Source organism: Oncorhynchus clarkii, chromosome 19 (genome assembly GCF_045791955.1).
Source record: "Oncorhynchus clarkii lewisi isolate Uvic-CL-2024 chromosome 19, UVic_Ocla_1.0, whole genome shotgun sequence".
Classification (NCBI taxonomy): Eukaryota; Metazoa; Chordata; class Actinopteri; order Salmoniformes; family Salmonidae; genus Oncorhynchus; species Oncorhynchus clarkii.
In genome coordinates this window covers 49157199-49180343 of record NC_092165.1, presented here as the reverse complement: position 1 = coordinate 49180343, position 23145 = coordinate 49157199, and the positions used below count along the sequence as shown (strand labels likewise).

The 23145-nt window shown below is 46.1% G+C and overlaps 1 protein-coding gene across 5 annotated transcripts in view; it reads left to right on the top strand.

The window, feature by feature from the left end:
• LOC139375334 (RAB3 GTPase activating protein subunit 2 (non-catalytic)) overlaps positions 1-23145 on the top strand; it is a 24447-nt gene extending 1302 nt beyond the window's left edge. The window contains exons 2-35 of one of the 5 annotated variants that reach the window (XM_071117024.1): positions 820-902; positions 1025-1145; positions 1323-1404; positions 2372-2419; positions 2579-2654; positions 2745-2846; positions 2969-3068; positions 7531-7551; positions 7803-7901; positions 8125-8273; positions 8738-8817; positions 9185-9274; positions 9470-9609; positions 10015-10210; positions 10319-10462; positions 12115-12197; positions 12311-12375; positions 12443-12533; positions 12659-12786; positions 12959-13172; positions 13291-13388; positions 13548-13653; positions 13776-13936; positions 14122-14296; positions 14454-14627; positions 14722-14828; positions 15780-15846; positions 15932-16002; positions 19669-19704; positions 19807-19881; positions 20161-20376; positions 20666-20953; positions 21953-22117; positions 22381-23145. In XM_071117024.1, coding sequence (XP_070973125.1) covers positions 820-902; positions 1025-1145; positions 1323-1404; positions 2372-2419; positions 2579-2654; positions 2745-2846; positions 2969-3068; positions 7531-7551; positions 7803-7901; positions 8125-8273; positions 8738-8817; positions 9185-9274; positions 9470-9609; positions 10015-10210; positions 10319-10462; positions 12115-12197; positions 12311-12375; positions 12443-12533; positions 12659-12786; positions 12959-13172; positions 13291-13388; positions 13548-13653; positions 13776-13936; positions 14122-14296; positions 14454-14627; positions 14722-14828; positions 15780-15846; positions 15932-16002; positions 19669-19704; positions 19807-19881; positions 20161-20376; positions 20666-20953; positions 21953-22117; positions 22381-22533 — 4004 coding nt within the window. In that variant the 3' untranslated portion in view covers positions 22534-23145. Of the gene's footprint in view, positions 1-819; positions 903-1024; positions 1146-1322; positions 1405-2371; positions 2420-2578; positions 2655-2744; positions 2847-2968; positions 3069-7530; positions 7552-7802; positions 7902-8124; positions 8274-8737; positions 8818-9184; positions 9275-9469; positions 9610-10014; positions 10211-10318; positions 10463-12114; positions 12198-12310; positions 12376-12442; positions 12534-12658; positions 12787-12958; positions 13173-13290; positions 13389-13547; positions 13654-13775; positions 13937-14121; positions 14297-14453; positions 14628-14721; positions 14829-15779; positions 15847-15931; positions 16003-19668; positions 19705-19806; positions 19954-20160; positions 20377-20665; positions 20954-21952; positions 22118-22380 lie in introns of all 5 variants that reach the window. The other 4 variants (XM_071117022.1, XM_071117023.1, XM_071117026.1 and 1 more) reach the window with 4 other exon arrangements.

The following is a 23145-nucleotide window of genomic DNA, read 5'->3' as shown; positions in this document are numbered from 1 at the left end:
TGATCTAAGTGCTACAAATACCAGGGAGTGTAAAGAATGCACGTATTCCTATGTCTCTTTAAATCTTTGACCTGTCACATCATGAATAATAGAATTAGAGATTATAGCAGTTGATGAGCGCAAGGTGTAGTGCAGGTGAGACCTGGAGAGCTGCAGTACCAGCGGGAGGCAGATGAAGATGGAAAGAGGGAGGAAGGAGGGGGGATTTGCCCTTTGTCATATGAGTCATCCTACAGGAGGGTGCTTGAACAGATTACCACATGATGCTGGACAAAGGAAGACACACACACTCACACATAAGCATACATACTCAAAGCCCTGAGCCATTGTACATGGATGTTGCAGTCAGACTATGTCAACAGGAGTCCCACTGTCAATGCGAGTCCTGTCAATCTCTTTCCTTCCCCCACTTACTGATATTTATAGCATCTCCAACTTCATCCCTTCTCTCTTTGGGTCGGGGGAGGTCTCTTGTCCTTGATGCTCAGCTTTCTCTCCGCCTTCTTTGTTAGTTTGCCCCTGCCAGTCCAAAGATGTGTGTGTATCATGCATCACCTGATTTTAATAAATGTTCAGCTTTATATCCTAACTATTATAATAATAATAATATATGCCATTTAGCAGACACTTTTATCCAAAGCGACTTAGTCATGTGTGCATACATTTTACTTATTGGTGGTCCCAGGAATCAAACCCACTGCCCTGGCATTAAAAGCACCATGCTCTACCAGCTGAGTTACAAAGAACCACTAACATTTTAACTGACAATTGACTCTGGATTGCACCACCTAATAGTTGTGATTGATCTCTCTCGCTCAGAGAATGAGCTGGCCTGGGACGACTCAGACTGGGGGTCATGGGATAACCCTGAGGCCAAAGAAGATGGCAGTGGCACCACCACGGTCAGTTTGTCTGTCTCTTACACTATTTATCTTCTTTAACTAAAGACTAGCCTAAATCAGACAGCACCCTTCCATAGCCCTCTGTGATCTATAAGGTTTGGTCCTGTTGTTGTGTTCCTTAGGGGGTGGAGGAGGACAGTGCTGCAGGGAGTGCCCCCTGGCTGCAGGACTGTGTGGTTTCTCTGTCTCCCTGCTCAGACCTGATGGTTGTTGCCAAAGACCACAAGGCTGTGTTTCTCTCAGGTATGTGTCCCAAATCACAGACACGCATGTTAATGTACACACAAATGCTCTCTACCCTACCCTTATTAAAGCTACATGAAACAAAGTCAATGTCCTCAAATACATAAACATCTCCCCAATGACACATACACTGCTGTTGGCGGGGTGTGTGTTGACATTGTCTCCTCTTTCTTGCAGCGAAGTGGCGGACAGATGATGGCGGCCGAGAGGAGATGACCCTGGCTGTGTCCTGGAGTGGAACTCTCAGCACAGAGGAGGGGTGAGAGAACGGGGGGAGGAGGGAATGAGAGAACGGGGGGGAGAACGGGGGGAGGAGGGGTTGGAGAGAACAGAAGGAGGAGTGGGGGGGAGGACAGAGTAAGGAGGAGAGAGAACAGAGGGAGGAGGGGGGAGAACAGAGGGAGGAGGGGGAGAGAACGGAGGGGGAGAGAACGGAGGGGGAGGAGACCGGAGGAGGAGGGGGAAGAGAACGGAGGGGGAAGAGAACGGAGGGGGAAGAGAACGGAGGGGAAGAGAACGGAGGAGGAGGGGGAAGAGAACGGGGGAGGAGGGGGGGAAGAGACCGGAGGAGGAGAGAACGGAGGAGGAGGGGGGAGAGCTCGGAGGAGGGGGGGGGGGGGGGGGGGGGGGGGAGAACGGAGGAGGATGGGGAGAGACGGAGGAGGGGGGAAGAGAACGAAGGAGGATGGGGAGAGACGGAGGAGGGGGGGAAGAGGAGGAGAGAACGGAGGAGGGGGGGAAGAGGAGGAGAGAACGGAGGAGGGGGGGAAGAGGAGGAGAGAGAACGGAGGAGGGGGGGAAGAGGAGGAGAGAGATGGAGGATGGGGAGAGACGGAGGAGAGAGAACAGAGGAGGGGGGGAGAGAACGGAGGAGGAGGGGGAAGAGAACGGAGGAGGAGGGGGAAGAGAACGGAGGAGGAGGGGGGGAAGAGAACGGAGGAGGAGGGAGAACGGAGGAGGATGGGGGGAGAACGGAGGAGGAGTGGGGAGAGAACGGAGGAAGAGGGGGGAGAGAACGGAGGGAAAGAAACATAAGGGTGGATGAATGAGAGAGGGGGTTAGACTGAGAGAATGTGAGGAAAGGAAAGGACACAGAAAGAAGTCAAGATTAGATTCCAGATTCAATTCAATTCAATTGACTTTATTGACATGGCAAGTTCATTATTACTTACATTGTAAAAGTATACATATTGACTGTGTGTGTGTGCGTGCCTGCCTCTTTACAGGGAGAGTGTGAGCAGTGTCATCTGTATACCTCTGGCCAGCCAGAAAAGGTAAGCCATCTAGTGTGTCCGACACTGTCTGTGTGTGTGTCCATCCTCCATGTATGATCACTTGTGTGTACATATCAATGTGTATGTAGGTTTGTGTTCTAATGATAAGTATTAACTCTGTCTGTCTGTATGTCGGTCTGTCTGTGTGTGTGTGTTCAGGAGTTCCACAGGTCGGCCAGACTGGACTTGTATTGTAGTGGGCTTCTCATCTGGTTATGTTCGCTTCTACACAGAGGTGCAGTACAGCAGTATTGACTTGTTACCTGGAAGTCTGGCTGGTGTGGTAATGTTATTCTAGCAGTGGTGTTGTGTGTGTTTTTGTCAGAGTGGGGTCCTACTCCTAGCTCAGCTGTTGAATGAGGATCCTGTCCTGAGGCTCAAGTGTCGCACCTACGAGATCCCCCGCCACCCTGGTGTCACCGAGCAGGTACGGCTGTAGCACACACCAAAACACTGACAGCTGTCTGGGCCTGGGTATCAAGGTTCTTTTGACACTTTGTATTTATGAATTTCTCGCTCTCTCATTCTCACTCTCTCTCTCTCTCTTAGCATGAGGAGCTGAGCATTCTTTACCCAGCAGCCCTGGTCACTATTGATGGCTTCAGTCTCTTTCAGTCTCTACGCGCCTGCAGAAACCAGGTGGCTCGAGGTACTGCTCTGTGTGTGTGTTTTGTGTCTGTTGAGGTACTGCTCTTTGTGTGTGTATTGTGTCTGTCGAGGTACTGCTCTGTGTGTGTGTTTTGTGTCTGTTGAGGTACTGCTTTGTGTGTGTGTTTTGTGTCTGTCGAGGTACTGCTCTGTGTGTGTGTGTGTTTTGTGTCTGTCGATGTACTGCTCTGTGTGTGTGTGTGTTTTGTGTCTGTCGATGTACTGCTCTGTGTGTGTGTGTGTTTTGTGTCTGTCGATGTACTGCTCTGTGTGTGTGTGTGTGTGTTTTGTGTCTGTCGGTACTGTAGTAGCAGTAGAGGTACAGAAATAATTTTCTCCATTTAAAAAGAAAATTTGATACTGAATGTTGTCAGATTTTCAACCATAACCTAATATTAGATAAAGGGAACCTGCATTTACAAATAATAACAAAAATGGATACTTATTTTATTTATTTAATTAACAAAGTTATGAAACACCCAATTCCCCTGTGTGAAGAAGTCATTTCCCCCTTACACTCAATAACTGGTTGTGCCACCTTGAGGGTTAACTGCCTTGTTCATGGGCAGAACGACAGATTTTCACCTCGTCAGCTCAGGGGATCCAATCTTGCAACCTTACAGTTAACTAGTCCAACGCTCTAATCACCTGCCTCTCTTTTTATTTTTTATATTTGTAATTTTTTTCTCCCCAATTTCGTGGTATCCAATTGTTGTAGTAGCTACTATCTTGTCTCATCGCTACAACTCCCGTACGGGCTCGGGAGAGACGAAGGTTGAAAGTCATGCGTCCTCCGATACACAACCCAACCAAGCCGCACTGCTTTTTAACACAGCGCGCATCCAACTCGGAAGCCAGCCGCACCAATGTGTCGGAGGAAACACTGTGCACCTGGCAACCTTGGTTAGCCCGCCACACCAGGGACTTTGATGGCACAGCTGGCGCTGCAGTACAGCGCCCTTAACCACTGCGCCACCCGGGAGGCCCCTGTTCTCAACTAGCCTACCTGGTTAAATAAAGGTAAGACAAAAAAATACATACCACCTGCCTCTCATTGCACTCCATGAGGAGCCTGCCTGTTACATTAATGCAGTAGAAGCCAAGGTATGTTGCTAGCTAGCATTAAACTTATCTTATAAAAAACAATCAATCAATCATAATCACTAGTTATCAACATGGTTGATGATATTACTTATTTATCTAGCGTGTCCTGCGTTGCATATAATCGATGCAACGCTGGGGGATGATTTAACAAAAGCACATTTGCGAAAAAAGCACAATCATTGGACGACTGTACCTAACCATAAACACCAATGCCTTTCTTAAAATCAATACACAGAAGTATATATTTTTTAACCTGCATATTTAGCTAAAAGAAATCCAGGTTAGCAGGCAATATTAACCAGGTGGAATTGTGTCACTTCTCTTGCGTTCATTGCACGCAGAGTCAGGGTATATGCAACAGTTTGGGCCGCCTGGCTCATTGCGAACTAATTTGCCAGAATTTTACGTAATTATGACATAACATTGAAGGTTGTGCAATGTAACAAGAAAATTTAGACTTATGGATGCCACCCGTTAGATAAAATACCGAACGGTCCCGTATTTCAAAATTATAGTTTCCGGATTTGACCATAATGACCAAATGCTCATATTTCTGTGTGTTATGTTATAATTAAGTCTATGACTGATAGAGCAGTCTGACTGAGCGATGGTAGGCACCAGCAGGCTCGTAAGCATTCATTCAAACAGCACTTTAGTGCGTTTTGCCAGCAGCTCTTCAAGCCTATCAGCCTAATGGCTGGTGTAACCAATGTGAAATGGCTAGCTAGTTAGCGGGGTGCGCGCTAATAGCGTTTCAAACGTCACTCGGTCTGAGACTTGGAATGGTTGTTCCCCTTGCTCTGCAAGGGTTCGCGGCTTTTGTGGAACGATGGGTAACGCTGCTTGGAGTGTGGCTGTTGTCGATGTGTTCCTGGTTCGAGCCCAGGTAGGGGCGAGGAGAGGGACGGAAGCTATACTGTTACACTAGCAATACTATAGTGCCTATAAGAACATCCAATAGTCAAAGGAAAATGAAATACAAATGGTATAGAGAGAAATAGTCCTATAAATACTATATTAACTACAACCTAAAACCTCTTACCTTGGAATATTGAAGTCTCATGTTGAAAGGAACCACCAACTTTCATATGTTCTCATGTTCTGAGCAAGGAACTCAAACATTAGCTTTTTTACATGGCACATATTGCACTTTTACTTCTCCAACACTTTGTTTTGGCATTTTTTAAACCAAATTGAACATGTTTCATTATTTATTTGAGGCTAAATCGATGTTTATTGATGTATTATATTAAGTTAAAATAAGTGTTCATTCAGTATTATTGTAATTGTCATTATTACAAATACATTTTTTTTAAATCATCCGATTAATCGGTATCAGCTTTTTTTGGTCCTCCAATAATCGGTATCGGTGTTGAAAAATCATAATCGGTCGACCTCTAGTCTGGACTTTGACTAAGCCATTTCAAAACTTCAAAATTGTTACTTTTTAATAATTTTCATGTATTCTTGACTGTGTGTTTTGGATCATTGTCTTGCTGCATGACCCAGCTGCACTTCAGCTTCAGCTCACAGACAGATGGCCTGACATTCTCCTATAGAATTCTTTGATACAGAGCAGAATGTATTCTTGACCGTTGGTATAAGGTTTTTACTGTGGAATGCAGTGTTTGGCTTTCGCCAGGCATAATGGGACCCATGTCTTCCAAAAACATATTATTTTTACTTATCTGTCCATAGAACATTTATCATAGAGTTTTGATGATCATCCAGGTGTTTCCAGGTGCTTTTTGGCAAACTTGAGTCAACTTTTTGGATGAGATGGGTCCCATTATGTCTGGCGAAAACCAAAAACTGCATTCCAAAGTTAGTTACGACAGTGCAGCAATATCTAACAAGTAATCTAACAATTCCGCAACAATTACCTTGTACACACAAATCTAAGTAAAGGAATGGAATAAATATAAATATATGGATGAGCAATGACAGGGTGGAATAGGCTAAGATGCAATAGATGGTATAAAATACAGTATATACAGTGGGGCAAAAAAAGTATTTAGTCAGCCACCAATTGTGCAAGTTCTCCCACTTAAAAAGATGAGAGGCCTGTAATTTTCATCATAGGTACATTTCAACTATGACGGACAAAATGAGAAAAAAATATCCAGAAAATGACATTGTAGGATTTTTAATGAATTTATTTGCAAATTATGGCGCCCGGGAAACGAAGGAGTGGCTTCGTAAGAAGCATTTCAAGGTCCTGGAGTGGCCTAGCCAGTCTCCAGATCTCAATCCCATAGAAAATCTTTGGAGGGAGTTGAAAGTCCGTGTTGCCCAGCAACAGCCCCAAAACAGCCCCTATGTCTGTCATAGTTGAAGTGTACCTATGATGAATATTACAGGCCTCTCTCATCTTTTTAAGTGGGAGAACTTGCACAATTGGTGGCTGACTAAATACTTTTTTGCCCCACTGTACATATGAGATGAGTAATGCAAGATATGTAAACATTATTAAAGTGGCATTATTAAAGTGACTAGTGATCCATTTATTAAAGTGGCCAATGATTTCAAGTCTGTATGTAGGCAGCAGCCTCTCTGTGTTAGTGATGGCACTGTGTTGCCATACCAACGGTAAATCATGGTGGTGGTAGTGTGATGGTTTGAGGATGCTTTGCTACCTTAGGACCTGGACAACTTGCCTGAATAGAAGGAACCATGAATTCTGCTCTGTATCAGAGAATTTTACAGGAGAATGTCAGGCCATCCGTCTGTAAGTTGAAGCGCAGCTGGGTCATGCAGCAAGACAATGATCCAAAACACACATTCAAGTCTACATGAACATGGTTAAAATGCAACACATTTGGAATAGCCGAGTCAAAGTCTAGACCTAATCCCTATTGAGATGTTGTGGTAGGACTTGAAACGAGCAGTTTATTATTGAAAACCCACATATGTCACTGAGTTAAAGCAGTTCTGCATGGAAGACTGGGCCAAAATTCCTCCACAGTGACGTGAGAGACTGATCAACAACTACAGGAACCGTTTGGTTGGAGTCATTGCAGCTAAAGGTGGCACAAACAGCTATTGAGTGTAAGGCAATTACACACAGGGGCATTGCGTGTTGCATAACTTTGTTTAAAAAATATGTATGTCATTGTTGTGTTATTTGTTCACTCAGGTTCCCTTTATCTAAAATTAGGTTTTGGTTAAAGATCTGATAACATTCAGTATAAAAAAAATGCAACAGTAGAGAAAATTAGAAAGGGGGAAATACTTTTTCACAGCGCTGTAGGTTAGTGTTCGTAGTTGTAAAACTAGTTGTAGTACCATAGTAATTGTGCTATAAAGGTTACATGATGTTTAATAGAACCATGTTCTCTATTTGCTGGCTGGGTTGACAGAGTTCGCCAGAAAGGATGCAGGTACTGACACACGCACAAAAGCTAGTATTTGGCACTTAGGGTAGTACATGTAGTATTTTGGGGGGGTATATTTTGTGTATTGTGGCTTGAGGTGATTTTGTCATTCCACACCATTTACACAACTCTTTCCTTCATCTCCTCTTTCTCTGGCAACCCTCTCTTCCTTACTCTTTCTCCAAACCCCTTCTCTTACTCATTATTCCTAACTTTCTGTGTCTTACCTCTCTCTCTCTCCCTACTCGCCCACTCAGCAGCAGCAGCAGGCAGTGAGGTGGTCCATCCTCCTCCTCTGGCCTATAAGAAGTGGGGTCTACAGGATATGGACACTATCGTAGACCACAGCAGCGTGGGTGAGAGAGTCAAGGAGGGAGGGGCAGATGGGTGGAGGGGCACAGGGAGTGGATGGGGGGGGCTGGAGGACAGGGAGTTGGGCAGGAGGACAGGGAGTGGGGCAGGTGCATGGTGAGCAGAAGTTGGAGAAGATCATGGATTCTGGTTGACAGACAGTGAAAGTGTAGCTATGTTCTCCATTATAACGGTACTCTCTCTCTCCGCCCCTCCCTCCCTTGTCAGGTATAATGACGCTGTGTGTGTTTGACCAGATGAAAAATGCGTCTATCCTGGGGGGTTTCCATGCCTCTGTGAAGGGCAGCCCCCCCGCCATGAGTCAGTACATAACTGTGGGGGGAGGACCCTACACAGGCTTCTACTATGCCATTGAGGTGTGTGTTTGTCCATCTTTTTCTTCACCTCATGCCTGTCTATTTATCTCCTTGAGAGATTGGTAGTTACTCTTTAAGAAGTAAGCACAGTCGGCATTAGTTCAGACCAGTAGCAGTGATTTTTGACTTGTCTATTCCCTCTAGAGCAGAGATGGGCAATAATTTTGTCTCGTGGGCCACATCAGGATTTCTAAATTCAGAGGAGGGATGTTATTTTGAAAAAGGGCAGTTATTTGAACATTTATAAAGGTCCATTATAATTTCTACATACTTTCTGTCTAGCCTGTAGTGTTATTTTAACCCAAAATAGTTTACCCCCCACCCCCCAAAAATGGTTTTTACTCAAATCTCCCGCCGACTGGATTGCCTTATTTTTCCCACCCCTGCTGTAAACAGAGCGGAGATTTCCACCAAATCAGCACGAAAATGTCCAGTCATAAAATATTGTTTTTATCTCTCTCCAGGGTAGCTCCCAGCCTCTCCTCTCCCATGTGGCTCTGGCTGTGGCGAGCAAACTCACATCGGCCTTGTTCAGCGCCGCCAGGTGCGTGTGTGTTTTTCTTGGTGATTGTATGTGTGAGTCTTTTCCCGGTTGTCAGTATCTCGGCCTCCTGCTCCCTTTAATCATGGTGAGTATTCCCTGTGGTGCTGTGTGTGGGTGTGTTGATACGGCTGGGGCCTTCACTGAGCCATGCTACTACCTCTGATACAGCCACACAGGACACAAAGCAGCAACATCAATACACTGATATATAGCCTCTCTTCCCTGACAACTAATGAATTATAACTCTGTATGTCCTCTCCCTCTTCTCCCTCTGTCTTTCTTCTGCACCCTTTCTCTCCCCTTTCCTTCTCTCTCTCTCTCCTATCTGGCCTTTCTTTCGCACTGATCTCTTTCGCTCTCTCGTCAGTGGGTGGCTGGGCTGGAAGAAACAGAGTGAGGAGGAGCCAACTCAGAAACAGAAGCCCAAGGTGGAGCCGGCCACGCCCATGGCAGTCAGGTGACCAACACCATCCTTTTTGTCAAAAGAACTAGGGAACTGTTTGTGCTGCACATGCAATCTACGCAGTCAAATTGCCAAGTTATCTTTTTATCACTTTAACATTAATCAATTAGCCTTTTTATTTTTTTAAATTTCTCACTTAACTAATTGGCTAGCCCAAACTCCTTCCACCCTCTCGTGTCCCGCCCTCAGGTTTGGTCTCCCAGACTCGCGGCGCCACGGGGAGTTCATCTGTCTGTCCCCCTGTAACACTCTGGCTGGGGTCACGGACGACTTCGGCAGGGTCACGCTGCTTGACGTGGGGAGAGGCATAGCTATCCGCATGTGGAAGGGTGAAAGAGAATTCTCCCTTCAACACTCAACAGTAGGGCCGGAACGATATCAGTATCATTAGTATCGTGGCAAGAAAACAACATATGAAAACCGGCCTAATGTTGGAAACAAACATCATTATGATGTCATCCAGAGTCACATTAATTTATTTCCAAGCTATAGTACACAATATTCAACATACAGCAGGTTTTTAAAGGACCAAAGAGTTTGGTCTGCTTCTTGTTTTCATTTTTGCCATGGAAAAAATATTGCGATACTGGTATCATCACAGCCCAACTCATCAGCAAATAAATTATCTGGTTTAGTATAAAGACAGCTAATGTTGAGTAGGGTCTAGTGTTTGACTTGGAAAAAGGCCCTACTTATTTATCTAGTTATAATAACCTATTTCTGTGTTTTCCCAGGATACCGGGATGCCCAGCTGGGTTGGGTACAGGTGTCTGAGGGGCGGGGCGAGCGCGAGTCCTCACCCTCTGCACCCCTCCCTCGGCGCCACGCCCAGTTCCTGGTCATCTATGCACCCAGGAGAGGCATCCTGGAGGTGTGGGGCACACAGCAGGGGCCCAGAGTAGGAGCCTTCACTGTAGGGAAACACTGCAGGTACACACACACACACACACACACACAGTTCTAATCGTATGTTTCTAAAGCATTTGAACTACTTTAACCAGTAACCATTTCTTTCTCTCCTATGTGTGCATGTGTCAGGTTGCTGTATGCAGGCTACCGGCTGATGGGGGTGAACAGTGTGACTAGTCAGGGCTGGCTGCTCCACACACAGCAGGTGTGTCTGTTTGACCCTGCTACTGGAGCGCTACGCACTGTCACTGTCCCCTTCCATCTGGCCCTCAGGTGACTTTTCACACTAACACACACTTCATAGTACAGTTGGGACATCTTGGGAATATCAGGAGTACAATTCTTGTATTGTGAAAGATTCCACATATATAGTGCATTCGAAAAGTATTCAGACTCCTTGACTTTTACCACATTTTGTTACATTACAACCCTATTCTAAAATGAATAAAATCGTTTTACATTTTTTTGCAAGTTTATTACAAATAAAAAGCAGAAATATCAGTATTCAGACCCTTTACTCAGTACTTTGTTGAAGCACCTTTGGCAGCAATTACAGACACGTTTTTTGGGGGTATGACGCTACAAGCTTGGCACGCCTGTATTTGGGGAGTTTCTCTCATCCTTCTCTGCAGATCCTCTCAAGCTCTGTCAGGTTGGATGGGGAGCGTCGCTGCACAGCTATTTTCAGGTCTCTCCAGAGATGTTCGATCGGGTTCCTGCCCGTACTCTGGCTGGGCCACTCAAGGACATTCAGAGACCTGTCCCGAAGCCTCTCCTGCATTGTCTTGGCTGTGTGCTTAGGGTCGTTGTCCTGTTGGAAGGTGAACCTTTGCCCAGTATGAGGTCCTCAGCACTCTGGAGCAGGTTTTCATCAAGGATCTCTCTGTACTTTGCTCCGTTCATCTTTGCCTCTATCCTGACTAGTCTCCCAGTCCCTGTCACTGAAAAACCTCCCCACAGCATAATGCTGCCACCACCATGCTTCACTGTAGGGATGGTGCCAGGTTTCCTCCAGATGTAACACTTGGCATTCAGGCCAAAGAGTTCAATCTTGGTTTCATCAGACCAGAGAATCTTGTTTCTCATGGTCTGAGAGTCCTTTAAGTGCCTTTTGGCAACTCCATACGGGCTGTCATGTGCCTTTCACTGAGGAGTGATTTCCGTCTGGCCATTCTACCATAAAGGCCTGATTAGTGGAGTACTGCAGAGATGGTTGTCCTTCTGGAAGGTTCTCCCACCTCCACAGATGAACTCTGGAGCCCTGTCAGAGGGACCTTTCTTGGTCACCACCCTGACCAAGGCCCTTCTCCACCGATTGCTCAGTTTGCCTGGGCGGACAACTCTAGGAAGAGTCTAGGTGTTTCCAAACCTCTTCCATTTAAGAATGATGGAGACCACTTTGTTCTTGGGGACCTTCAATGCTGCAGACATTTTTTGGTACCCTTCCCCAAATCTGTGCCTCGACACAATCCCGTCTCGGAGCTCTACGGACAATTCCTTCGACCTCATGGCATAGTTTTTGCTCTGACATGCACCGTCAACTGTGGGACCTTTTATATCTTGTCCAATCAATTGAATTTACCCCAGGTGGACTCCAAATTGTAGAAACATCTCAAGGATGATCAATGGAAACAGGATGCACCTGAGCTCAATTTCGATTCTCACAGCAAAGGGTCTGAATACTAATGTAAATAAGGTATTTCAGTTTATTTTTTTATACATTTGCAAACATTTCTAAACCTGTTTTCGCTTCGTCATTATGTGTAGATTGATAAGGATTTTTATTTATTTAATCCATTTTAGAATAAGGCTGTAACGTAACAAAATGTGGAAAAAGTGAAGGGGTCTGAATACTTTCCGAATGGACCATACACAGCCTGTGTAGTTTTACCAAAGGGACATAATGATTATGTTCCCTATGTCAGTGATAAGAAGAGTGAGAGGGCGAAGGACATGCACCTGCTGAAGAGACTGACCACACTACTGAAGAGCAGAGAGGTGGAACCAGGTACGACAGAGATGGAGGGGGGAAATTAAAAGATGGGAGGATACCCTTTACGGAAGTATTTGAACAGGGCAAACCAGAAGAGCTCTTTCTTACTTTTGACCACCTCTCTACAGATATCCTGGAGAGCGAGGCCCAGAGTGTACTGCTGGACATCAAACACCCTGCCGTTAAGAAACAGGTCAACACACACACACATACACACATAGTGGGGTCAGTACTACTACTTACTGCTCTCTGTCCTTTAGGCCCTGGAGTCTTTGCTAGCCAATAAGAATGCTCCAGTCTCCTGTCTGACCAACATCACCCGAGTCTTACTGGCCAGTCTCAAAGGGCAAGGTACTGTGTATTTCTGGATATGTATGGAGGTTGAATATTATTAAACCGTGTACAAATAGGTGTCTTAATGTCTGTGTGTGTGGGTTAATGCCTGTGTGTGTTGCCCGTGTGCACTGTCCCTGCAGACCCTGAGGCGGTAGATGAAGGGTTGTTCCAGTTGTGTTCCTCCCAGCTGAAACTGCTGCAGCTCTACACAGACATCCAACAGCTCCACTCTACTGGGGAGGCCACCACAGACACACACACTGAACCTGTGAGTACAACAAACACCACTGGTTGTACAGCAGTCTGACACTGAATTAACTAGCTACAGTCAGAGCAGTAAACGGCAGGCCATTGCTGAGTTGTCAGCAACAGTCAGCAATTTGGAATCTAGAACCGCTCTTCTATTTTCTCTTGTTCCACATCCGCCTCTTCCTTTTCAGACGGAGGTTGCAGGTATAGAGGAGGAGCTGGCCCGTGTCTCCCCTACCCTGCAGCGCTACGCAGAGCTCACATCCGGCTCCCGCCCCTCTGTCTCTTTCGCCCTGGACTCCCCCGACGCATCACTTCCTGTCCGGAGCTTTCTGTCCCAGATGGAGTGTGAGGGAGAGGAGATCAGAGTTGTGCCAGGGCCCAACGCAGACTGGACACAGCTTGGTAGAATGAAAACGCACACACACGCACACAACACAAAGATGCGCACAGACACACGCACACACACACTATTACCTATAAGTGTATTAGAGGTTAGTTTGTGTGTGTTTTTCCCCTGTAGGGAGCTTTCTGTTCTGGGGCTGTCTGACAGGAGAGAGCCCTCTACAGAAAGTCTGTAACACACTGCAGAAGACCGGCATCAGCCCACAGCAACTACTGGTGAGGAGTGGCGGGAGAGAGGGTGAAGAGGTGGTGGAGGAATAAGAGGAAGCCGATTCTAGAAAGGGAGGATTTGGGTATGGGAGGAAGAATGGACTGTTTGAAATAGAATGAAATGTTACTCATCCATCTTGTCTGTCCGTGTGTGTTTTCCCTCAGTCTCTGCTGCTGAGTGTATGGCTGCACAGAGAGAAGGAAGTATTGAAAAAAACAGAGGCCGTCAGACACCTACACACACTGCTCACTGCCCTCAGCTCCATGAAAGGTGTGTGAGCACATCTTATTTCCAATGTGGTCTGTGCTGTGATGACATTGAGTTGTGGTTAGATGGTATGTGGCTAGACTCCCATTGACTTCTGTAGACGGCTGTGTTCCTCCTCTCACTAGGTGCGGTGGAGGAGTCGTGGGACATGCAGTGTGTCTCCCCCTGGTGGCAGCAGGTGCGGTCTGCGTGTGTCCAGTCCCACAGTTCTGCTGCCGCCCTGTTGGCTGCAATAGTGGCTCACCGCGCTGCTAAAGCTAACATCACCATCCTGGCTGAAACCAAGGTCACACACCACACACACACGTATAATCACCTGGCTCTGGCAAAGAAGAGGGTGAACACACACACTCTAGCACACACTGATATGTGTGCTTCGTCACTGACTCTGTGTGTGTGTGTGTGTGTGTGTGTGTGTGTGTGTGTGTGTGTGTGTGTGTGTGTGTGTGTGTGTGTGTGTGTGTGTATCAGTTCCAGTCGGAGTGGGAGGCGGTGTCATTGGAGCTGGAGCAGTGGGCGGTGTGTGTGAGACAGCTGGAGGACGTGTTGTCCCTGCAGACACTGCTGTGTGTGCCTCCTCCTCAGGGAACACCAGGGAGCGCCACACCACACTGCTCAGTCAAAGCCCTGCTGGAGGGGGGCCGAGGTACTGGATACGTACTATAAGAAATAAAAAGTCCATTATCTCTGAAGGAATCTCAGATCTGAGAGGGTTGGGATTGGTGAGAGTGATACAATACAATCACATATACAGTAGATCAGTGATTACCTACGCTCTCTCTCTCCCCTTCGTCCTCTCTCAGGTGGTATAGCAGACAGCGTGGCTAAGTGGGTGTTCAGGCAGGACTTGGCCCCTGAGCGGCTGAAGGACATGCTGCAGAGGAGGGGGGAGGCCGAGAGCACGGAACAGCCCTCCCAGCCAGAGCAGGGGAAGGGAGAAAAGAGCCAGGAGGATGCAGCCTTCAACAGGGCAGCAGGTGAGTGTGTACTCCTGTGGTCACTAACTTGATTCCTCCATAGGGAAGTGTATTTGTTGTTGTTATACTAGTGTGTGTTCCTGTGTTCCTCCAGAGCTGCTGGTGTCTGTGTGTCAGCGTTTCCCAGACTCCCTCTCTCCTGACCTGCTGTTTGCCCACTGCTGCTGGGAGTACGTGGTGCAGTGGAACAAAGACCCAGAGGTGGGGCTCCGTACTGTACCGGCACACAGACCTTCACATCCAACACACTCACATCTATACACACAGACATGCATACATACACATCTACAGCACCAGTCAAAAGTTAGGACACTTCTTAAACAATGTTTTTTCTTTATTTTTACTATTTTCTACATTGTAGAATAATAGTGAAGACATCAAAACTATGAAATAACACACATGGAATCATGTAGTAACCAAAAAAGTGTTAAACAAATGAAAGTATATTTTAGATTCTTCAAAGTAGCCACCCTTTGCCTTGATGACAGCTATGCACACTCTTGGCATTCTCTCAACCAGCTTCACCTGGAATGCTTTTCCAACAGTCTTGAAGGAGTTCCCACATATGCTGAGGACTTGTTGGCTGCTTTTCCTTCCCTCTGCGGTCCAACTCATCCCAAACCATCTCAATTGGGTTGTGTGATTGTGGAGTCCAGGTCATCTGATGTTGAGCTGTTCTTGCCATAATATGGACTTGGTCTTTTACCAAATATGGCTATCTTCTGTATACCACCCCTATCTTGTCACAACACAACTGATTTAGCTCAAACACGTTAAGGAAAGAAATTCCACAAATTAACTTTTAATAGGGAAACCTGTTAATTGAATTGCATTGCAGGTGACTGACTACCTCATGAAGCTGATAGAGAGAATGCCAAGAGTGTGCAAAGCTGTCATCAAGGCAAAGGGTGGCTACTTTGAAGAATCTCAAATATAAAATATATTTTGATTAGTTTAAAACGTTTTTGGTTACTACATGATTCCATATGTGTTATTTCATAGTTTGGATGTCTTCACTATTATTCTACAATGTAGAAAATAGTACAAATAAAGAAAACCCCTGGAATTAGGTGTCCAAACTTTTGACTCATACTGTATATACTGACAGTTTGAGGTGTACAATCAAATGTTTTGTTGTCTCTCACTCTGTAGGAGGGAAGATATCTTTGTTGGGCGGTGGAACATCTGAAGCTAGTCTCAAGTCCTCACATCCAGCTGGGTGAGACTATGCTTCACATTATGCAATATTCACTCGGTGTGTCCCTTCGTTTGTGCTATAAGATGGTTCTCTCTTTCTCCTGCAGGCATCTCTTCAATGATGTGGAACACGTTCATCGTTAAATGTTTCTCAGCTGCTGCTTTCCTTATAGAGAAGGTGAGCAGAATATTAGGGATGTGCATCTTTCCCCTTCAGCACGATTCGATATCTAGATGCACGGGCTCCGATACGATACAGGAATGATACGTTTTAGTTTGAAAGGAATCGATGTGAATCGGTTCGATACGATGCACTAACATTGGTTTGCATAAACACATACATTTTCCATTCCAAATTCAAATTTGCAGATGGATCTGATGAGCTAGGACTCTGAGCTGTATCTGTCTGAGCTGACTTCTTTCTCACTCTGTGTGTGTGTGCTATATGTCTGAGCTGATCTCTCTGTGTGTGTGTGTGTGTGCTATATGTCTGAGCTGATCTCTCTGTGTGTGTGTGTGTGTGTGTGTGCTATATCTGCCTGAGCTGACCTCTCTGTGTGTGTGTGTGTGTGTGCTATATCTGCCTGAGCTGACCTCTCTGTGTGTGTGTGTGTGCTATATCTGCCTGAGCTGACCTCTCTGTGTGTGTGTAAATTATGTACATGTACACTGAACAAAACTATAAATGCAAAATGCAACAAAGATTTTAGTGAGTTACAGTTCATATAAAGGAAAATTGAAAAAGTAATTAGGCTCTAATCTATGTATTTCACATGACTGGGAATATAGTTCTGCATCTGTTTGTCACAGATACACTATATGACCAAAAGTACACGTTTGTCGAACATCTCATTCCAAAATCACAGGCATTAACATGGACTTAGTCCATTCTTCTGGGAAGGTTTTCCACTAGATGTTGGAACATTTCTGCTGGAACTTGCTTCCATTCAGCCACAAGAGCATTAGTGAGGTCGGGCACAGGTCTTGGGCAATTAGGCCTGGCTCACAGTCAGTGTTTAAATTCATTCCAAAGGTGTTTGATGGGGTTGAGGTCAGGGCTCTGTGCAGGACAGTCAAGTTCTTCCACACCGATCTCAACAAACATTTCTGTATGGACTTCGCTTTTTGCACGGGGACATTGTCATGCTGAAACAGGAAAGCCCTTCCCCAAACTGTTGCCACAAAGTTGGAAGCACAGAATCGTCTAGAATGCCACTGGAAATAAGGGGCCTAGCCTGAACCATGAAAAATAGTCCCAGACCATTATTCCTCCTCCACCAAACTTTATAGTTGGCTGTATGCATTGGGGCAGGTAGTGTTTTCCTGGCAGCCGCCAAACCCAGATGCGTCTTTCGGGCTGACAGAAATTTGTTAGAAAGGTGGCATCCTATGACGGTGTCACGTTGAAAGTCACTGAGCTCTTCAGTAAGGCCCTTCTATTGCCAATGTTTGTCTATGGAGATTGCATGGCTGTGTGCTTGGTTTTATACATCTGTCAGTAATGGGTGTGGCTGAAATAATAGCCGTTCCAATAATTTGAAGGGGTGTCCACATACTTTTGTATATATAGTGTACCTTTAAAAAAAAGTAGGGGCGTGGATCAGAAAACCAGTCAATACCACCATTTGCCTCATGTGGCACAACACATCTTCACATAGAGTTGATCAGGCTGTTGATTGTGGCCTGTGGAATGTTATCCCAATCCTCTTTTAATGACTGTGCAAAGTTTCTGAATGTGGTGGGAACTGGAACACGCTGTAGTACATGTCAAATCAGAGCATCTCAAACATGCTCATATCTGGTGAGAATGCAGGCCATGGAAGAACTGGGACATTTTCAGCTTCCAGGAATTGTGTACATGTCCTTGCGACATGAGGCTGTGCATTATCATGCTGAGACGTGATGGCGGCAGATGAATGGCACGACAATGGGCCTCAGAATCTCGTCACGGTGTCTCTGTCCATTCACATTGCCATCGATAAAATGCAATTGTGTTCGTTGTCCGTAGCTTATGCCTGCCCATACCACAACTCCACCGCCACCATACACACGGTTTGCCGGGACAGTTGAAACCACGATTAATCTGTGAAGAGCACACTATTCAGCGCGGGGCCGTGCTGCATTTGTCCACTGAAGTCGGATACGACGCCGAACTGCAGTCAGGTCAAGACCCTGGTGAGGACGCAAGCATGCAGATGAGCTCCTCTGAGACGACTGCTTCTGACAGTTTGTGCCAAAATTATTCGATTAGCTGTCTGGGTGGCTGGTCTCAGACGATCCCGCAGGTGAAGAAGCCGGATGTAGAGGTCCTGGGCTGGTGTGGTTACACGTGGTCTGTAGTTGTGAGCTCAGTTGGACGCAGTACCAAATTGTCTAAAACGACATTGGAGACGGCTTATGGTAGAGAAATTAACATTAACTTCTGGTGGACAGACATTCCTGCAGTCAGCATGCCAATTGCATTGTGTGACAACTGCACATTTTAGAGTGGCCTTTTATTGTCCCCAGCACAAGATGCACCTGTGTAATGATCATGCTGTTTAATCAGCTTCTTGATAAGCCACACCTGTCAAGTGGATGGATTATCTTGGCAAAGAGGAAATGCTCACTAACAGGGATGTAAACAAATGTGTGCACAACATTTGAGAGAAATCAGCTTTTTGTGCGTATTAAAAATATCTAGGATATTTTATTTCAGCTCATGGAACATGGGACCAACACTTTACATGGTGTGTTTATATTTTTGTTCAGTATGTATGGTGTATGTAGGGCTAAGCCACAAGGGAAACTGGGCACCTGCCACCCCACTATCAGATAAAGGGGGGTGGGGGGCAATGTTTGCTTTTTGTCCCCCCCCCTGTTGATCTGAAATCACTAATTAATTTATCATTTTTGGAGATTCAAAGTGTTTGAGCTAGTAATGTATCAATATTCCTCATTAAAATGAATATATAGCACAGCTTTTTGGATGTATTTATTGGCCGAAATCCATACTTTTTCAAACTTAACAAAAACAACCACTGACTGTTTGCTCATTGCTGTTGCTCAGATGGCAACTCGTCGCAAATGCTCATGTGCCAGTTGAATCTCAACAAGGAAAAAGTCGGTGGTTGTATTTGATTAACATTTATTGAAAATGTATGGATTTCAGCAAACAAAGGGACACAACTACAGAGGACAGACATAGGTAGAAGGTAGGCGTTCGATAATTCAATGCATTTGAAGGATTGACATTGGGCGAATCGATGGAGGTGGTCCTAGGTTCCACAAACCCAGGTCTCTGCTCCACTGTTTGTGGAGTCATCACAATCTTCCTTCACCATGGAGTGGAGTTTAGTCCACTATATCCAGATGAGAGGTGTAGCGGTAGCTTAGGCTATTCCAGTAAAATGCCGTTTTCAACAGCACCTTTGATAACAATAACCTGAACAAAAGCCTAATATTGCACAAGCCATTTTAAACATTTGAATGCTGAAGGTGACAGGTGGCCGACCTCTCGTTAGGCAATGTGCACTTTGACTAGGCTACTGATATTGATCAATGACTGTCAACACAGTTAAATGCTCGACACTGAAGGAGAGGAAATAAAGTAATATGAGCCATGTTAGTGAACCGGCGATACGTAACGTTTGAATCGAGTTTCTGACCGATTCAGTCCTATCTTAAAAATTTGAACCGGGGATCGATGCGTAACTGTGAATCATTACATCAGAACTCTCACATACAAAACAAACATTCTGTAGGGATGTAACCATTCAAATCAGTCCCCGGTGTGTCCTGATTCGGATCATGATTCTCTTCATAGTGCTCCAATTGATCGTCTGTTTGTGTTCTCTCTCCACAGGTGGGGAAGGCCCCTAAGGACCGCCTGTGTCGACGGGTGAGCAGCCCTGCCCTATTCAGCCTTACAGCTACATACCTCTCTGATTGGGACTTGTTGTGAATAGACGTGTAGATAACGTCTGTCTGTGTGTGTATTCAGGATGTGGGAATGGGAGACTGTGCCATGACATCATTCCTGGGCTCCTGTGTTCAGCTGCTACAGATTCTGATGGAGGTACGGATCAAAAAAGATGGATGGATGCATACAGTTGGGCAGATTAAAATGTTTCCCTGCGTTGCAGCACAGGTAAAAAGCATGTGCTGCATGCAAAGTGGGTATATGTGCATGTCACCATGCAAGAGAGTTTGTCACAGTGTACCATTACTGCAGCACGGGATTTAGAAGAATTATTTTTGAACTAAAGCATCTGTAGTTGCACAGATAGACTGCGCTTTGGATGGTTTTTAATAGTGATGCTGGTCCTTGGTTACTCTGAACCCCTCTCCCCTCCAGGCAGACTCGGGGGTAGAAGAGGTGACTCCTCCAGAGCTGTGTGTGGAGGAGGTGTGGGGGGGAGCAGAGGGTCCTGCCTCCCTAGCAGAGCTAGCCCTGGAGCAGAAGGGAGTTCACTACCCCCTTGTACAACACCACTATCTCCTGGCCTCTCTACTCCACACTGCTATGACCTTCAGTCTCAGGGTCAAACCACTCAGCCTGTTCGACAGCAAGGTGAGACAAACACGTAGTGTAAACCAAAGAGGACACACATGCATAAGACCTACAGCTGTGTTTCCCAACCCTCTCCTCTGGCCTCCCCAGATGTTTCACATGTTTGTTTTAACCCTAAACTGGCACACCTGATTCAATTAGTCACAGGCTTGATGATTAGTTGACTAATTGAGTTAGGTGTGCCAGTTTTTAGGGTTAAAACAAACATTTGAAATGTCTGGGAGGCCCTGAGGAGAGGGTTGGGAAACAATGACCTACACTATACACTGCAAGTCTTTCCTTCTTCCAGGGTAAGAATGCCTTCTTTAGAGAGCTGTCATCCATCCAGCTGATGCCCAGTGGAGACATGGACCCTGGCCTGGTCTCCCTCAGACAGGAGTTCCTGCTCAGGGTGTTGACAGGCTGGGTGACGACCCAGAGGGAGGCGGTGGAGGGCCCTGGGTCTGGGTCAGGGGACAAGACGTGGCCCTCTCTGTGTCTGGACTTGGGACTCCTGCTGCAGGTCAACCCGGACATCCTGCGCAGACATCTGGTGTGTGAGCTGTACAACCAGGGCCTGGACCCCCGGGCAGAGCAGGTAGGTAGTCATACACCAACAGGTCCCTCAATACACATCTGCTGGTAACTGGATAGAAACTGATACACATACTAACACATAAAACATAAACCCCCCAGTGAGTGTATTGGGTACACCCATCTAGTACCGGGTTGGACTCCCCTATGCCTCCAAAACAGCCTGAATTCTTCAAGGTGTTGGAAATGTTCCACATGGATTTTGGTCCATGCTGACGCGATGGCATCATGCAGTTGCTGCAGATTGGACATTGGTACATTCATGCTGCGAACAGCCTGTTCCATCTCATCCCAAAGATGCTCTATTGGGTTGAGGTCTGGGGACTGACCAGGCCACTCAACTGAACTAAATGTTCTTCCACTCCTCAATTGTCCAGTGTTGGTGACCGTGTTCTCACTGGAGCCCTCTTGATTTTCTCTAGTAGGAGTGGAACCCAGGGTGGTCGTCTGCTACAATAGCCCATCCCTGACAAGGATCGAGGAGTTGTGCATTTCAGAGATGCCGCTCTGTATTGATGTACTGCACTGTTATTTGCCTGTTAGCTTGCACGGTTCTTGCCGTTCTCCTTCGACCTCTCTCATCAACAAGCTGTTTTCGCCCAAAGGACTGCTGCTGACTGGATGTTATGTCAGTCTCACCATTCTCTGTAAACCTGGGTGGCTGTTTCTGAGATGCTGGATCCGGAGTGCCTAGCATCAATGATCATACCACGCTCAGTCACTTAGGTCACTGGTTTTGCCCATTCTAACATTCAATAGAACAGTAACTGAATGCCTCTATACCTGTCTGCCTGCTTTATTTAACAAGCCACGGCCACTTGACTCACTGTCTGTAGGAGCGATCCATTTTCGTGAGCGGGTGGTGTACCTAAAACTATCCTATGAGTGTACATATTCGTACACTCATGTCACTTGTCATATTTAATAACTTTATACACACAATGAATATGATCACTCACACAAAATATGACATTGAAGCCTGTGGTGTGTGTGTTGTCGTCAGGTGATGTTTGAGGTGGAGGATAAGGACGTGTTGGGTTCCCAGCTGTTGGTTCTAACAGGCCAGAGGCTGAGCTACTCCCTGCTCCACACCCAGACCCAGACCCGGCCCGCCATGGAGCTGCTGGCTCGCCTCCCCCCCACACTCTGCACCTGGCTCAAGGCTATGGTGAGATCAACCTCTGTGTTACCTTATAACATGTTATAACCACTGTAGAACACCTGGCTCAAGCCTATAGTGAGACTTACCAGCCTCCTGAATACACACTATAACCACGTTATGGCACCTTCATAACACTTAAGGCCATGGTGAGACCAGCTAGTCTTCGGCATCATCCTATAACCACTGAACATCATATTGTGTAACTAATTCAACCCCCTAGTTTTGTATGAGCTACTGATGCTATTCATGTATATGTGTGTTTTCCCCAGGACCCCAGTGAGCTGGGGTGCCCATCGGTGCCCCTGAGTCAGACCAGCAGGCTGGTGAGCCGCCTCATAGAGATCCTACCTGAGAACCACGGCCAGTACAGCCTGGCACTACACCTACTGGAGGCTGTGGAGGACCTGCAGAGAGAGGACTGAGAGAGAGGGAGTAGAAGACCTGCAGAGAGAGGGAACTAGATGGCTTCTGTGCATTTTCGTTCTTGCTAGCATCCAATATAGGAGTGAGAGAGTGGTAGTGAACTGGTATATTACCTATCATGTACAGTACAGGAAGCAGAGGTACCCTGTTATGAGAGGGAGACTTGTGTTCAGTTGAGAAAAAGGTTTAATCTAATAAAGTGTAAATTATATGGGGGGGGGGGGGGGGGGGTAGGATGGGTTTTTAATTTAATTCAGTGCTCACTCATCTTACTCCGATTCAAATAAGTAACATTGTATTAGGTTGATCAATGTCCAAGTCTGTATTTCAGAATGGAATATGGGGGGCCTAGATGGAGTTGGATATGTCCTGTCACTTTTTGTCTCCCAGCTATACCTAGCAGCCCCTGTACTCTACCTTTTAACATACTTAAAACCCACTCAAAAGGGGGGTGTGTGCCGTTTGATGTTCAGTAAGCATCCCTCCCTCAGATTAGTGATGTATGATACAGACTTTATACATGCTGCTGTACTGTTCTGTAGCTGTAATCTAGACACTGGCTGAGGGACCCCACTGGGGGCAGACAGCAGAATAAAAAAGTTTAATGCTCA